Source organism: Musca domestica, unplaced genomic scaffold (genome assembly GCF_030504385.1).
Source record: "Musca domestica strain aabys unplaced genomic scaffold, Musca_domestica.polishedcontigs.V.1.1 9, whole genome shotgun sequence".
In the NCBI taxonomy this organism is placed as follows: Eukaryota; Metazoa; Arthropoda; class Insecta; order Diptera; family Muscidae; genus Musca; species Musca domestica.
In genome coordinates, this window is record NW_026712435.1 from 22,905,142 (window position 1) to 22,921,618 (window position 16,477).

At 34.5% G+C, this 16,477-nt stretch overlaps 2 protein-coding genes across 2 annotated transcripts; one reads left to right on the forward strand and one right to left on the reverse strand.

Moving 5' to 3' along the window:
- Positions 1-136: 136 nt before the first annotated feature.
- On the reverse strand, positions 137-5,857 carry LOC131806859 (mucin-5AC-like). The gene is made up of 7 exons (XM_059131657.1): positions 4,367-5,857; positions 3,153-3,730; positions 2,402-3,097; positions 1,216-1,373; positions 927-1,137; positions 719-862; positions 137-660 (listed from the first exon to the last, which is right to left on the reverse strand). The coding sequence occupies exons 1-7, from the start codon at positions 5,445-5,447 to the stop codon at positions 508-510; spliced, it is 3,021 nt and encodes a 1,006-aa protein (XP_058987640.1). The 5' UTR covers positions 5,448-5,857; the 3' UTR covers positions 137-507.
- Positions 5,858-8,733: 2,876 nt separating this feature from the next.
- Positions 8,734-15,938, forward strand: LOC131806931 (alkaline phosphatase-like). Its single transcript, XM_059131836.1, has 5 exons — positions 8,734-8,820; positions 12,822-13,081; positions 13,276-14,350; positions 14,409-14,492; positions 15,767-15,938. The coding sequence occupies exons 1-5, from the start codon at positions 8,754-8,756 to the stop codon at positions 15,886-15,888; spliced, it is 1,608 nt and encodes a 535-aa protein (XP_058987819.1). The 5' UTR covers positions 8,734-8,753; the 3' UTR covers positions 15,889-15,938.
- Positions 15,939-16,477: the final 539 nt, after the last annotated feature.

Sequence of the window (16,477 nt, forward strand, 5' to 3'; positions counted from 1 at the left end):
ACATAATTCCAAATGGTAACCTTTTTAGAGCTTTTCGTAATCTTAAGGTTGGAATTACTTATTTTTACTTTTTTATTGTTATTAACTGAATTCCATTAAATATTCCATGCCATGGAAATAAATAAAATGCACAAAACATTATTTTAATATTTATTCAAACATATTTTCTTTACTTACAATTGCATAAAACTGCACATTCTTTCGAAACATTTTTTGTATGGTTAATAAATGTGTTTAACTTTGGAAATTTTAATCCACGTTTAAAATTACATTTCAAATTGCCACTTCTGTGTAGGGATATATTCTACAATATCCCTTTTTTAGAGTTATACTTAGAAATATAAAGAAATTAAGATCCCAGTTGGGTAAAAAAAGTCATACTAAAACTTATCAGAAACACCATATAGTATTTTGTTGTACATAACAGATATGTACATGAAAATAATTTGAACTCCAAATACTTGCAATTAAACGAAATTAACGTAATAAAGAGACGAACCCTTGCAACTAAAAATGTCCCTGGTCAATGATTTTTTTGATTTGTTCCACACATTCACTAGATAACCATTGCTCGGCAATTGTAGTGAATTCTTCGTCAAATGTTTCTTCGATGGCCTCGAGATAGCACTGCGTTACTGTGTTTTTCATTGAGCGGTATGACTGAAAACGCATAAATTTAAATTTAATTTATAATTACTACTTTACTTTACATTCTTACCTCAGCAGGCATCGATGCCATTTTTCTGCCTATATTAATGGCTTCTTCGTTGACTTTCGCGCCAGAAGTAAGCTTATTAACAAGGCCCGCCAATGCAGCTTCAGTTGATTGCACTTTCTCGCTTAGCCAAAATAGTTTGGTTTTCTTCGAAAGAAAGATAGCACAAAATAATGATAACGAAAAGCAAATAAAATTAAAGCAAACTTACAAATGATCCACGAATTTTGTTCAATTTATTCCAAACACCATAGCTTTCCGGTAACTGACCAATTCTAGTATACGATGTTTCATAGGTAGACTTATCACCAGCCACGACAACATCGAAAAACAGCAATTGCATTACACCTAGATTCATAAGATGTCCATTTACACCAGCTATTAATGGCTTGGGATATGATGCCAATGTTACCAAATATCTCCTGAAGTGAGAAAAAGAATTTGTTGAAATCACTTTGAATATTATCAATTTACGTAACTAACTTGACTGCAGCGATTAAATTTTTACTATAGTTTTCCTTTTTTCTGCTGAACCAGCTGCGAGTTCAGTTAAATCGACTCCCTGGCAAAAGTGTGTGTCGTTCGTTAAAATGACAGTAACATTCGTGTCAGAATCATTTGCCATTTTATCCAAAATATCCGATAATTTATTCAACATCTGAAAAATATAGATAAACATAAATAAAATAAATATATGTTAGTGTTCAAAGCAATATAGCTAAGAAAATATTTTGTTTATGTTTTGCCTGTTAGGGCAAAGATCTTCCGTCGGAGACATAAAATGGTCAAGACCTGACAAAATGTATTCTGAGAAAATTGTTTGTGGCTATAATATAGAAAAACAGCTCATGACAGAGGCACGTTAATAGTGAAAAAAAAACATTTCTAGGAGAAAATGCCCAAGAAATGTGTAAAAAAAAAACAAGTAAAAAAGCTAAAAGTTCGGCCGGGCGAACTTTGAATACCCTCCACCATTTGGTACAAATTTGAGAATTTTCAAAAAAATAAAATCCTTTAAAAATTCTGTTAAAATCTTAAAAATACCGAATGTATCCGTATATTAGGGTCTATACGACGACGGGGACCTGCATAGGTAATTTTTGTCATAAGCACTATTCAAATGCGAAACTTGAAAAAAATATGTTTATAATGTAGCTAAAATCATCAAAATACCATTAGGATTATAAAACGTGGACCTGCACAGACAATTTTCTGGCATAGGCTGTAGTATCCGGTACGAACTTCAAATACAAAATTTTGAAATAATTCCGGTAAATAATGTCGCAAAATCATCATAATACGGAATATCGGGGGACGCCGATACATGGGGGCTATACGAAGACGTGGACCTACATGGCCCATTTTCTGTCTTATGAAGTAGTATCCGAAATTCAAATACCAATTTTGAAACAATTCCGGTAAATAATGTCGCTAAAATCATCAAAATACCGCATATCGGGAGGTACCGTTATATAGGGGCTATACGAAGACGTGGACCTACATGGCCATAGAATTTTATGCTGATCATAAACTTAATATACCCTCCATACTATGGTGGAGGGTATAAAAAGATAGTTTCCAAACTTCATAGACGTTCCCAATTAATTGCATATTGCCTTATGGGCTAAAATTATTTAACACTGCAAATACTAGAAACGCGATTCTTATGAATACTTCATTACTTACTTGAGCCGTAAAAGTACAACTTAATTTGGCTTTATTAGTGCTAAATATAATCTGGGCCAATTTGGATGATTTTTTAACAATAACATCTGAAGTATGAGCTTTTTCCTTTGCCGGTGCTGCAGTTGCCGTGGGCACAGTCTTTGGAGAATTTCCCACATCTTTTTGTTCGTCATCCAACGTTGAAGTTGGACTGTGCGGTGTACGCTTGTTTGCGGCCGGCGCTGGTTTTTTCAAATCGCTTGTAAGTGTTCCCGTTGCCGGACTTTTTGTACGTCTCTGTGTTTTTTTATTTTCAGGTTTGGCAAATTCAAACGATTTAGGGCTATTCTTGCTGTTGGCGCCTGCGCGTTTGCCCTGAGATGCAGTATCATCGGGGGTCTTTGAATCGGCTTTCGGTGTAACATTTCCCGGCGTTGAAGTTGTAGATTTAACATCTTGGGATTTTGTTGTATTACCAGGTGTCGATGGACCATCTAGACTCAATCGATTTAAAGAAGCCGTGCTAGAGTATGAACTGTTTGAACGTCGTCGTATTATCATGGAATCATCTATATTTTGCTGTTTTTGTTTGTAAACGTAATCCCATCCGGAAGAGGCTCGTGGCTTAGGTGTACGTTTGCCACTTCTGGGAGTTTGTGGACTAGTCGTTGTAGGTGGCGGTGTTTTGACTGGCGATATTGATTCCTTGCGGGGTAACTATAGAACACCTCGTAAATACTAAAAAACAAATTTTGAAAATTTGACTACTTACTCTTTCACATATTGTTGCTGCACGACTTCTCATCATCGGTCGCGCCGATTTTGTTTCTACAGTACCTAATTTTTCCAAAGAGTTAATCATATTTACAGCTCCTTCATCACCCATCAAACGGTCGATTTCGGACACTTTCTTTTTCTTTGTTGCAGCGGGGCCATTGGTTACTGGTGTTAGTGATCGTCTTTTATTATTGTTGGGAGAAAGATCCGATGCTGAAGGGCTAGATGATTTTCTGACGAGTTCTGCTGGTGTTTTACTTTCTGACACCTCCTCTTTCTTATTGTTTTGCCTTTGACTTGCAATCGATTTTTTGCCAATAGTAGAATCCAGTTTATTTTCTTTTGGCGTAGCCGGTCTCTGGGTTTTTCTCACAATATTTGGGTTGACTTCCTTCTTAACAGGTTTAATGGTAGTAGAGCCTTTGGTTATCGTACTAGTTGGTAGGGTGGGCGACTCTGTCTTAGATTTATTCTTATTGCTGCTAGTGACTAATTTTGCATAAGAGAATGTTGTTTCTGGTGCATCTGGATCCCATATTATTTTGCGTTTTATAATGCGCGTGCGACGAAATCCTAAGTATCAGAAGCATAAAAAATTCAGTTCAAATAGTATTATATAAGAAGATTTCAAAATGGAACAAATTACATTTAATATTTCGTCCGTATTTGAAGCATGATATGAATAGGTAGAAAAAAGGAACAAATTACATTTTAAACTATTTAACATCGTTTTAATTAAAATGACTCGTCTCAAGCTCAAACTCATCTGTATAACAATATGGTTGCTTTAGTTTCTTTGGCTTTTCTATTGCTTTGGACCTTTTGCTTAAAATTGCATTTCACAGGAAATGTGGCGTTTTCACTGAACACAATTGGGCCCTTATAATAATTACTTAATTACTAGCCACTAAACGACCAACCATTTTTGATTGAATTCAAATCACTTTCCAACCGACCATAAAATATGTCTCAGCCCAACAAATGAGGGCATTTGCATTTAATTAACACTAAAATTTGGAAGAAAAGTTATTATTTTTATCTGCAGATTCTAAAGATATTTCTATACTTTGTGTTTCCCTGGATTTTCTCACTTTATAGAAAAATTGTTTTTAATGTTATTAGTTAGCCTAAGAAATTTGTTGTGTTCTACAGAAATAATAAGTTATTTTTATTTTCTAAAGCTAAAATAATGAAGTAAACAGAACTTACCTGTATGTGAGCTTAAGATTTGTGGTTCTTCATTTGTTTTTGTCACAATTACACCCTCTATCGGGGATGAAGTACTGACTGCTTCTTTCGACTCATTCTCTTTAGAAATGTTCTCTTTTTTATCGGCACTTGTCGAATTCTGTACCATAGACTCTGAACTTTTTCTTTTGTCGGACGATGGAGGGATAACAACAACGCTGGTTATTTGTGGAACATTTAGTTTTGACTCAATTATTTGAACTGGAACAGGCGACTCCTTTTTATTTGTTGTTACATTTTCTCTACTACCATCATCGTCATTATCAGTCCAATCTGCTTCCAATGAAGAGACCAAGTCCACAACAGGGTCGATCTGTTGCATTGGTTTGATATCCTGTTTACGTTTGCGCTGTTTGTTACGACCTTTATCAATGTTTGCCATTTGTTCCAATGCCAAGGCCCTTTCTTCTTCTGTGGTAAGAACTGCTGCTCCAAAAGATTTCGAAGAGTTTCCCGATTTTAGGGGGGATAATGGTGGTGACACTTCTACTTCAGTTGTATCATCGTCAACTACTTCCATGATTTGATATTCCCCCTCACCCTCTATTGTAACACCTTCAATTAAATCTGCATCAGTAGCATTCCCATCATCCAATCCCTTCAACACGGCAATCAAATCTTCATGGTCTAACGCTGTTTCCCCCAATGCAATTGTGTTTACTTTTACTTCATAATTTGTTTCACTTGCTTCCTTTTCATCTGTGTTTAAGCTGTTGCTTGCAACAATAATCGTGTCACCATTGCTTTCAGCATTGTCTCCACATGGTGAAGAAGACGTATGTGCAAGATTAACATGTACGTTTTCAGCACTTTCATCAACATTATGTATTTTAGCTATTTCCCGCTCCAATGAAAACAAATCATCAGTATGCTGACCTTCCGAAGTTTTGTTTTGTGGTTTAACCAATATTTCATTTCCTATTATACGTGGCGAATCACCACCAACACTTTCCGTTGGTTGATTTGCTGCATTTTTCCGTTCTTGATCAATATCAGCCTTAATAGACTCAATACCGGTCGTCCCATCCGCATTGGACGACATGTTAAACTTCGAGGTTATGATTTTTGTAATTATAATAAAAGTCAACAAGTAGATTCCTCAGCTACAGCCACAAAGTCTCTCCAATAATCACAATTGATTATATTCTTACTGGCAGGTAGGCGCCATTTTTGTCTGTGTATTATGCATCAAGTTGCAGTCAAAATATTTCCCAATCAATTTCTTCTTATCGCCTTCTTCAAATGTAGTTGTTGAAAATTCAATGAAGTATCTTTTATACTTTACGACTAATATATATTTCCAATTCAAAATAAGTTGTGTTAGTTACAAATACTTTAATGATATTAAAGGAATTTATGAAGATATATCAATATTCCGAACTAAAATGACGCTAAATATAATGCTGTCCACAAAAATTTTCCTAATATTGCTCTTCTTCTTGTTATTCAGGCATAGGTTGCCATATTTCAGTTACAGTTTTAGAGTGACATGACAACCATGGCTATGTTGCCACTTTCACATGTATTTTAATATTTCACGGGAACTTCGTTGGAATCCTGAAATTTGGAAATGGGGGTTGGAATACATAATGGGCATATTTGGCTGGCTTCTTCGTAGAGGAACAAAGAGTTTTAAGCTGGAAATACATAAAGCACTTATCTGGCTGTCTTCTTCGTAGAGGAACAAACGAGTTTTAGGTTGACTTAGTTCGATTTTGACCCTAGGCTCCTTTGTTCATTTCCGAAGAAGCCAGTCGATGACTTAAGCCAGCCGAATAAGCGCTTTATGTATTCCACCTGAAGATTACTATTGCATTGTACGACAGAGGTATGTAGGTAGTTTTGGAAATTTGTACAAATGTGTACTTAATGGTACAAAATTTGTTACAAAATGCTACAAAGTGCGTTACACCCAAACTTTGGTGAAACGGTAGAGTTGGAATGCTGAAATTTGAAAATAATATTCCTATTGGACTGTATGATGTAGGTAGTTTTGGAAATTTGTACTTATATGTACTAATTTTGGTACAATTTGGATTTAGGAGAACCGATGGAGCTGGAATCCTGAAATTTGGACTTAAGATTACTGTTGGAGAGTAGGATTGGGCTATGTAGGGAGTACTTATCATTTGGTTCCATTGGATTTAGACGAATCGATAAGAATGGAATGCTGAACATTATAATTGGGATTACTGTGGATTGTATGATTGGGGTATGAAGAAAGTTTTAGAAATTCGTACTTTGGTGTACTAAATGGTACTAAATGTGGTATAATTTGGGTTTGTGTGAATCCATAGGACTGGAGTCCGGAAATGTTTTATAGGATTGAGTTGTATGCTAAATGGTACTAAGGGTGGAAACTCATAAAGCGCATATTTGGCTGGCTTAAATCCTCGGCTGGCTTCTTCGTAGATGAACAAAGGAGTTTTAGGTTGACTTAGTTCAATTTTGGTCCTAGGCTCCTTTGTTCATTTCCAAAGAAGCCAGCCGATGACTTAAGCCAGCCAGATAAGCGCTTTATGTATCCTTACCTTAAATTTTGTATTAATTGGATTTGGGTGAACCTATCGAGCTGAAGTTCAGAAATTTGGAATTATTTTTGGAAATACTTTGAAAGGAATAGAACTGGAAATCCTTAATCAATGTACATTGAAATTAGTCATACAATTTATGACTTGATATTAATAAATTGTGTGCATCTTTGACTGGCTTATGTCATTGGCTGGCTTCTTCAGAAAAGAACAAAGGAGCGTAAGGTCAAAATCGAACTAAGTCAACCTAAGGGCGGAAATACATAAAAGGTGGGAATACATAAAGCGCTTATCTGGCTGGCTTAAGTCATCGGGTGGCTTCTTCGGAAATGATAGGGCCAAATTCGAACTAAGTCAACCTTAAACTCCTTTGTCCATCTACGAAGAAGCCAGCAGATGACTTAAGCCAGACAAATATGCGCTTTATGTATTTCCACCCTAAATGATGTTTTAGGATTTACGTATAATGCTCTTTGTCATCATTCCGGCATGTCACAAAATCCAAATGGAATGGTTTGAAATTCGTCATTTAATATCGATCGTTTTTGTTTTAGCTTCTTCGAGTTTCGATCGATTTGGTGAACTACGAAAATCTCATTATTCAGTGTAAATATGACCACATTAGAGGAATGAATCATGGTAGAATACAGGTAGATGCATCAACGCTTGAGAACATTGATAAGTCAACATTTTTAAAACGTTTTGTCAAAAATAAATAGATTTTTATGTGTCTTCTTATACGACACAAATCAGAGGTTGTTATAATATGTATTGTTCAATAACTTTTACAAATTTCAATAATTTTTCATTCGACATTTTCAATTCTAAAATCAGTTTGTCCCAGCAGCTGTGTCAATGTGACTATCTGTATTCGTCTACCATGGAATGAAAGAGGAATCAAAACAAATCACACAATTAGAAAACACTGTAGAAGTAGAAATTGTGAAAATATTCTGTGCAACGGCATTACCCATGGTGGAAGAATATAGGTAGATGCAACAACGCTCGGGAACATTAATATGTCAACATTTTTAAAGTGTTTTGTCAAAAATAAGTAGATCTTTATATGTTATATACGACGCAAATCGGAGATTGTAATGATCAACAACAATTTTATAAAATTTTAATAATTTTTCATTCAAGATTTTCAATTCCAAAATCGGTTTGACAGTTTATTGTCCCAGCAGCTGTGTCGATGCGACTACCTGTATTCTTCTACCATGAGCATTACCCAAAAATTCATAGTAGCGTACACAAATATTCAACATCCGTATTATCCAAATGCGACAGGTATCTTTACCAACTAATAACGTTTACTTTTGTGTGGTGAAAAAGCCCTTTGTTTTCTCTTGCTGTCTCAAGTTATTTTGCAAGTAACGCATCCAAAAAAAACAGTAATATTAAATTTAAACTTTGTACACGTACATATGTTTAAATAATTAGAACAGAAACCTTTATTACATATTTGTATTTTAAACATTGTGTTTCGCTAGCAAAATGAAACAGTAGCTGGTCGTCTGTGTCAAACTCGTACACTTAATATTCAATAATTTTAATCAGAAAAGAAAACGTGTCTAAACTGGATCTCTCAACAATCTTTCCCATTCAAATATGTATACAAATGTCGCTGAGTGTTTGTTTACTGTTCGTATGCATGTACGTGTTTAAATGTATAATTTTTTACGAAGGCACATACTGATGCCGGTTTGCTCTCACATATTTTAATGAAAATGTTAATTTGAAATATATAATTCATATATAAAAGTAAGTCCCTATTGGCCATAATCATCATTTCGATTCGAACCAACAAACCAAAGATGCGTGCTATTTTCATTTTATTCGTAATTTTAAAAATTTCGACCGGTTTTCAAGTTAACCAAATAGGTGTGTGGTTTTTGTAATTTGGTTTTCATTTATCATTGTTCGTTAGTAAATTATAAAAAAATACTAATTAAATATTGGAAGTAATATTTTTTTAAAAATGTCCAACAAGATATGAAAATCACGTTGATGTGTTTTGTGAATTTGTGTGTGTGAGAGAGCTTTAACATGTCAAAACTTAAATAAATGATACAATTGGTGCGCTTAGTATACAGTTTATAATCTATTCAATTTAAACTTGTATTATATGTTCAAATTAAATTTACAAAGTCAAAAAATTTATATTATAAAAAAAACACGGTAAAGTAATAAAGTTCTTCAAGTCTATCTGTTTATTACGTTTTCGAATTGTTAATGCCTAATGTGAGATAAATCCATCAATTCTTGGCTCCAATGCTACAAAAATTAAAATTTTCTACATTTCAATATTCACATTGTTTAAGAGATTTATGGTTTTATGTTACATTTTTATATCAACAATATTGTAAAAACACGAATTTATACTATTGAAGACTAACCCACTTTTGTGTGTTTAGATACACCCATGGTAGAAGAATACAGGTAGATGTATCAACGCTTGGGAAGATTGATGTATCAAAAAATTTAAAATGTTTTTTTCTTATACGATGTCAATCGAAGGAAGCTATAATATACGTTTTTCAACAATTTTTACAAAATTGAATGATTTTTCATTTTAAACTGTCAATTCCAAAATTGGTTTGAGAGTTCATTGTCCCATCAGCTGTGTCGATGCGTCTACCTATATTCTTCTACCATGGATACACCCTTAGAGGATATAAATGCCGCTCAGCTGATGTTAGTTTACGTATATATACACAACCGAAAGAGAATGCAAAAAATAGCCAAACATTATCTATCAAAAACCTAAAAGATAGGCAATTTATGTAAAAATAGATAAAAAGCTTTTTTCCGGGCTTAAAGGTGAAAATGGCCGAGTAAAGGTGAAAATACATTAAACGCTTTTTTGACTGGCTTAAGTAATCGGTTGGCTTCTTTGTAAATGAACCAAGGAGTTTTAGGTAAAAGAACAAAGGATCGTAGGGAAGGAAAGTATAAATCATAGGCCGACATTTAACTCTGTCAATTTAACACTTCTTTAAGGCCAACTCTTTTCTTAAGCCAGTAAAAAAATTGTTAATGTGGAAGGAACAAGGAAGTTTTAGGTTGACTTAGTTTGATTTTGGACATAGTCTCCTTTGTTCTTTTACGAAGAAGCCAGCCGAAAACTTATGCCAGTCAAAAATGCTCTGGTACTTTCTGGGCACATATCACTCTTTGTAGTTTTACTATCCAATAAAAAATTATAAAAATAGAGACGGAAAATAACAAAGAAATATTAGATATTTTTTGTTTATTTTTTGGGACCGACTAGTGTTATTGACAGTAAATACAGGAATTCAATAGTCTTGTATTTTGGGTATGTCACTAAGCGCTAAACTGTTATGGGTGGAAGGTTAGAAATGGTTATGGGTAAAGGGGTACTTTTTATTCTTTCTTCTTTCTTTCCTGTAGATTCAACTGTCTCTAACTATTATGCATGATTGCTCGATTGGGTGTTCTTTTGTTAAATTAATATTTGTTAGCACATGTATTATTGTGCTAACACCAAAAGTTATCCACAATCAACATTTTTAAGCAAATATCAATATATAGTAAACAACGTTTGAGTTCACAAGGCCTGTGACATATATACAGTCTGTCACATATTGCTTTACATACTGCAAAAAATTCAAAATTTTCCATTTATTTCTCATGATAAAATTAAAAAGGTAAAGTAATTTCAAATAAGCAGTCCCATCTTTGCATTTTCTGTAGTTTAGCTTGTCAAATTCCAATGCATGGAAAGCAGGTTCCCATCTCTGATTTGTGTATGTACAATGGATTTATGAAAACACATTTTGACAATGAGACGTTGTCAAATGAATAATTTTGAAAAAATTGTAAACATATGATTGCATGATTTTACCTTCTTAATTCTACCATGTTATATCTTAAGATTTCACAACAAATGGCATAAAACTGTCTGGTTGTTTACGTTTTTTCTAATCCTGGACATTGTTAGTTCGTGAACATTGTTGTTTAACACCGATGACTTAAGGTGAGAATACATAAAACGCTTTTCTGATTGGCATAAGTTATCGGCTGGCTGCTTCGGAAAAGAACAAAGGAGCCTAGAACCGAAATCAAACTAAAGGTGGAAATACATAAAGCGCTTATCTGGCTGGCTAAAGTCATCGACTGGTTTCTTCGGAAATGAACAAAGGAGCCTAGGGCCAAAATCGAACTATGTCAACCTAAAACTCATTTGTTCCTCTACGAAGAAGTCAGCCGATGACTTAAGCCAGTTAAAAAAGCCTTTTATGTACTTCCATCTTTAAGGTGAGATAATGAACATATACACAACGGAAAGCTAGTTTTGTCTTTTTATGCAGATGGATCCCAGCACGGTTTTGCATAGTCAACATGCTGATATACGTAGTTGACCTTCGAATCCTTCAGTTGTACTTTTTTTAATTTTTTAAATTGAGTGACATGAATATTTTCACCACGGTAGAATTAAGAAGGTATAGTCATGAGATCATAGGTTTTCATTTTTTTTAAATTATTCATTTGAAAACCTCTCATTATCAAAATTTATATTTATAATTCCATTGTATATATATGCAAATCAGAGATGGGATCCTGTTTTCTATACAGTGATATTTGACAAGATATATTACAGAAAATACAGAGATGGATATTCTTATTTGAAATGATTTTACCTTCTTAATTTTACTGTTCACTTCAACTATCTCTATCTTTCTGACATGTATTATACAGGGTGAGATGAAAAAACTGCAACCAAATTCAGACTGCTGTCATTAATATCTCATTATATTGTTTACAAAAGCATTTTGGTGAGAATTTTTCAGAAAAAAAATTATTCGTGATGATAGTGTGATTTCTTTATATTTGGCTGGAAATCCACAAGTGGCTATCGTTAGAGCACTCCAGCATTTAAAAGTGAATAAATCTTTTGTGTCTCATATCATCGCTCGTTACTGTGATACTGGAAGCGTAGCTTGACGTCAAGGAAGTGGACGGAAGAAAATAGCAACATAAGCAGAAATGGTTCGAAAAGTAAAGAAGCGACTTGATTGAAACCCGCGTCGCAGGGCCGAAAATGGCTCGTGAGCTGAACATATCGCAATATTCCATTCGGCAAATATTGAAAAATGAGCTCGGGGTAAAGCCATTGAAATTTCAAAAAGTGCAAGAACTTAAACCACAACAGAAAGAAAATAGACTCAAACGAGCTAAAGAGTTGCTTAGCTTGACCGAAAACGGTGAACTCCCAAATTTGGGTTTCTCCGATGAGAAAACATTCGTTGACCAGCAGTTTGTAAACAAACAAAATGATCATGTTTGACCAAAGATGTCAGCTGAAAATGCGCACCATCGGTTGGCCACCAGAATTCAAGCGCCGGTCATGATGGTCGCTCTCCGCTCGTATTAATCGACAGTGGCATCAGAATAAACGCCGAATATTATAGCGAAAATATTCTGGAGGGTGTATTATAGCCTTGGGCACGCAAACATTTTAGCCGCAAACCTTGGACATTCCAACAGGACTCAGCACGCGCCACCACTCGCTTCATTCCCACGAAACAATGGCCATCAAAATCTCCCGATACCCAATTGGGCTATTGTGTCTGGATTATTTTGGAAAGCAGTGTCGATCATCGCAAGCAAGCGCTTCGCCGGGAATGGGCCAAAATACAGCAGAGCAACATTCGGGCAGCGTATGACGGTTTCATTGGCCGATTGAAGGCCATAATTCGTGCCAAAGTTGACCAATTCGAACAAATCTATATGCTATTTCCGACATTATTTGCTTTCATTCAATAAAATTAAAAAAATGTGTGACTTTGTTGCAGTTTTTTTATCTCACCCTGTATATGTATTTTTTTAATACTCGACTTTTATTCATACTTCTTTTTCAGATGATTCATATAAAATAAGCAACCCTGATGATCTAAGAGATGAACGATTTTGGTTAACCGATTCCCAACGCTCACTGCGAAATAAACTATACCTGTCTGAAAATAAAAATGTTGCAAAAAATGTGATCTTTTTTATTGGCGATGGAATGTCAGTACCAACAGTTACAGCTAGTCGCATATATGATGGCCAGAAGAAAGGTCTTGTGGGAGAACGAAATTCGTTATTCATGGAAAGATTCCCTTACGTAGGGCTATCTAAGGTAAAAGATTTTTTATGCCATGAATGATGGTGATAAAAGCGAAAAAATTCACTTTACATATGACTCTGACAAAATATGATATCTGGCCTTAAATCTTACAGGAAACAATCGCTCTTCTTTATAGATCTTTTGATAAATGCATTTCCATAGAAATGTTAAATAAATTTATTACGTTTATCAATTTGTGTTTACAGACTTATTGTGCAGATCGACAAGTAGCTGACTCTGCCTGTACAGCCACTGCTTATCACACGGGTATAAAGGCAAATTTCGAAACTATCGGAGTATCTGCACGCGTTAAACTAAAAGAATGCCAAGAAGCACTGAAGGCCGAAAATCAATTGGAGTCCATAGCCAGTTGGGCCCAAAAAGCTGGAAAAGCTACAGGAATTGTCACAACTACGCGTGTCACACATGCCAGTCCGGCGGGTGCATATGCGCACACCTCACACCGGGACTTTGAGAGTGATTTCGATGTCATTACCCGGCATGCAGATCCAGAACAATGTATTGATATTGGTAGACAATTAGTTGAAAACACAGTTTCAAAACAGTTTAACGTTATTATGGGCGGAGGTGGTGCTAAACTTTTGCCCAATTCTTCAATACATTATTCTGGCTATGCTGGTGAGCGATTGGATGGAAGAAATATTATAGACGAGTGGATTCAGGCTAAAGACGGAACCACTTCGTTTGTTCACACCAGACAACAATTGCTGGAACTTGATACTGACAGTACAAATAATTTAATTGGAATTTTCGCCAATAGTCATATGTCCTACAATTTAGACAATGACGGCTCTCAGCCCACTCTACAAGAAATGACCTCAGCTGCTATATCGATTCTAAGTAACGAGTCGAATGGTTTCTTTTTATTTGTGGAAGGTGGTCGCATTGATCATGCCCATCATGAAACGAAAGCTAAAAAGGCTTTAGATGAGACCGTCCAGTTTGATGAGGCCATTAAACGGGCTTATGAATTAACAGATCCAAATGAAACACTCATTGTCATTAGCGCTGACCATGGCCACACAATGACCATTAATGGTTATCCCAAATTGGGAAACACAATTACCGGCGTCGGTACCGATATGACCGATATTGATTTCCTGCCATATACAACATTGTCTTATGCAAATGGACCAGCATTTTCAAAATTCTTTTATTCCTCTCCGAGGTCCGATATGGATAATTCAGAAAATGGCTTACTTTTCAATACGAACGATCATGTAGTCAAACGTTATGATGTAAGAAAATTTTCAAATATTGGTAAGTATTACAAATATGTGCGATAATTCATAAATTGACAAATATTGAAATATTTCAGATGGCAAAGATTTTCAATACCCGGCGGCCGCGCCTATGATTGATGAAACACATGGTGGTGGTGACGTTGCGATCTATTCCAGCGGTAAGTAAAATTATGTTAACGAATGCTGTAGTGCTTTTAATAGATCTAGTGGGTTAACCTTGTGTGTTTCGATACAACTTTAGGAAGATATAAAAGCCGCTCAGCCGAGGTTTGTTTACGTATGCATTCACTACCAAAAGATAATGCAAAAACTAAAAAACTTGATATAGTGACAATTGATGTTAAAAAAAGGAAAGGAAAGTAATGCATCTTCCAATGTTATCTTCTATTTTTTCGTAAAAGAACGAATAAGTTTAGGCTAACTTTGTTTGTTTGGTTGTTGTTACGTTTAAGCGAAAAGAAAATTTCTGATAACAAATTCCCTTGTATAAATTAAAATATCAATTTTGAAAATAGAACCATAAAAACTGCCGCAAGTAAACTCGTCTAAACCAGGACTTAAGGCGAGAATACATAAACGCTTTTTGACTGGCTTAAGTCATCGACTGGCTTCTACGGTAAAAATCAAGGAGCATAGGACCAAAATCGAACTAAGTCAACCCAAAACTCCTTTGTTCCTCTTCGAAGAAGCTAGCCAATGACATAAGCCATTTAAACAAGCGTTTTATCTATTTTCACTTTTAAGGTTAAAACAGATCAAAGCATTAATACATTGAACTATAAAAAATATACACAAAAAAACCCATCGTAGAATTAAGAAGGTAAGGTCACACAATCATATGTTTACAAGTTTTAAAAATTATTCATTTGGCGACATCTCATTGTCAAAATGTACATTTTTAAGTCCATTGTACACATACAAATCAGAGATGGGAATCTGCTTTCCATGTAGTGAAAAAAAAATTTTTCAAAAAGAATTGCTCAGTTACAGAAACAGAAAGAATTTACTAATTTTGATCAAAATCGGTTATCGTAGTAAAAATTATTACATTTTTGCAGTTCTGGAACAGACCAAATGATTGGAAGAAACGTGCTTTGCGGGACGAGTACTATTAACCAGATTTACCATGGAATCGAAAGATTGTACAGTTTAGGTTATATTTGTGAATGAAAATCTAGGAATTTCATTAATTTTTCACGCTTTTTAGCGCATTTAAAAAATGAGGAAAAATATCAAATAAATAAAAACAACCTGTCGCATTTAATTTTGAATAATTCGGAAAGAAAGCGGGCATAGCCTCAGGGCTGTATTTCTAAAGTTTTACGAAACTGTTCTACCTCCATATTGTATGGTTTAACTTTATCCATTTGTAAACGTTTAGTGAAAACGATAAATATTTAATGGTTTATAATATGTATTTCCTTCTTTTTAGGTCCATGGTCCCATTTATTTACTGGAGTATTAGAACAGAATGTACTGCCAATATTTATGTCATTCGCTGCTTGCATCGGCCCAGATGAATTAAATTCTTGCAATTATTTTAAAAATAAATAAATATTATTTATAATCTGTAAAGTTTGTAAGATAAATTAAAATACAGAAAATATAATTTTTGTTGGTTTATTAATAACTAAAATTTTTATGATACGAGGAGAAGATAATTTTACCTCAAAACAACCTGAAAATTTGTCATGGTAAAGAGTTTTATCATGGTGGAATGCATGGCAGAAGAATACAGGTAGATGCATAAACGCTTGGGAGCACTGATATGTCAAAAAATTTTAATGTTTTTTGCAAATATAAATAGATTTTTATATTTTTCCTTATTTTCGGAGGCTATTAAAATTCGCGTTTTTCAAAAATTTTTACAAATTTAAATAATTTTTCATTCAACATTTTCAATTTCAAAGTTGGTTTGACAGTTCATTGTCCCAGCAGCTGTGTCGACGCGTCTACCTATATTATTCTACCATGGTAGAATGGTAGAAGTTAAAGTCATATAATCATGTGTTTACATTTTTTTTCAAAATTATCGATTTGACGACATCTCATTGTTAAAACTTTTATTTCTAAATCCGGTGTATATAAAGAAGTCAGAGATGGGGACCTTGTTTTATTCAGTGACATTTTACAAGGTAAATTA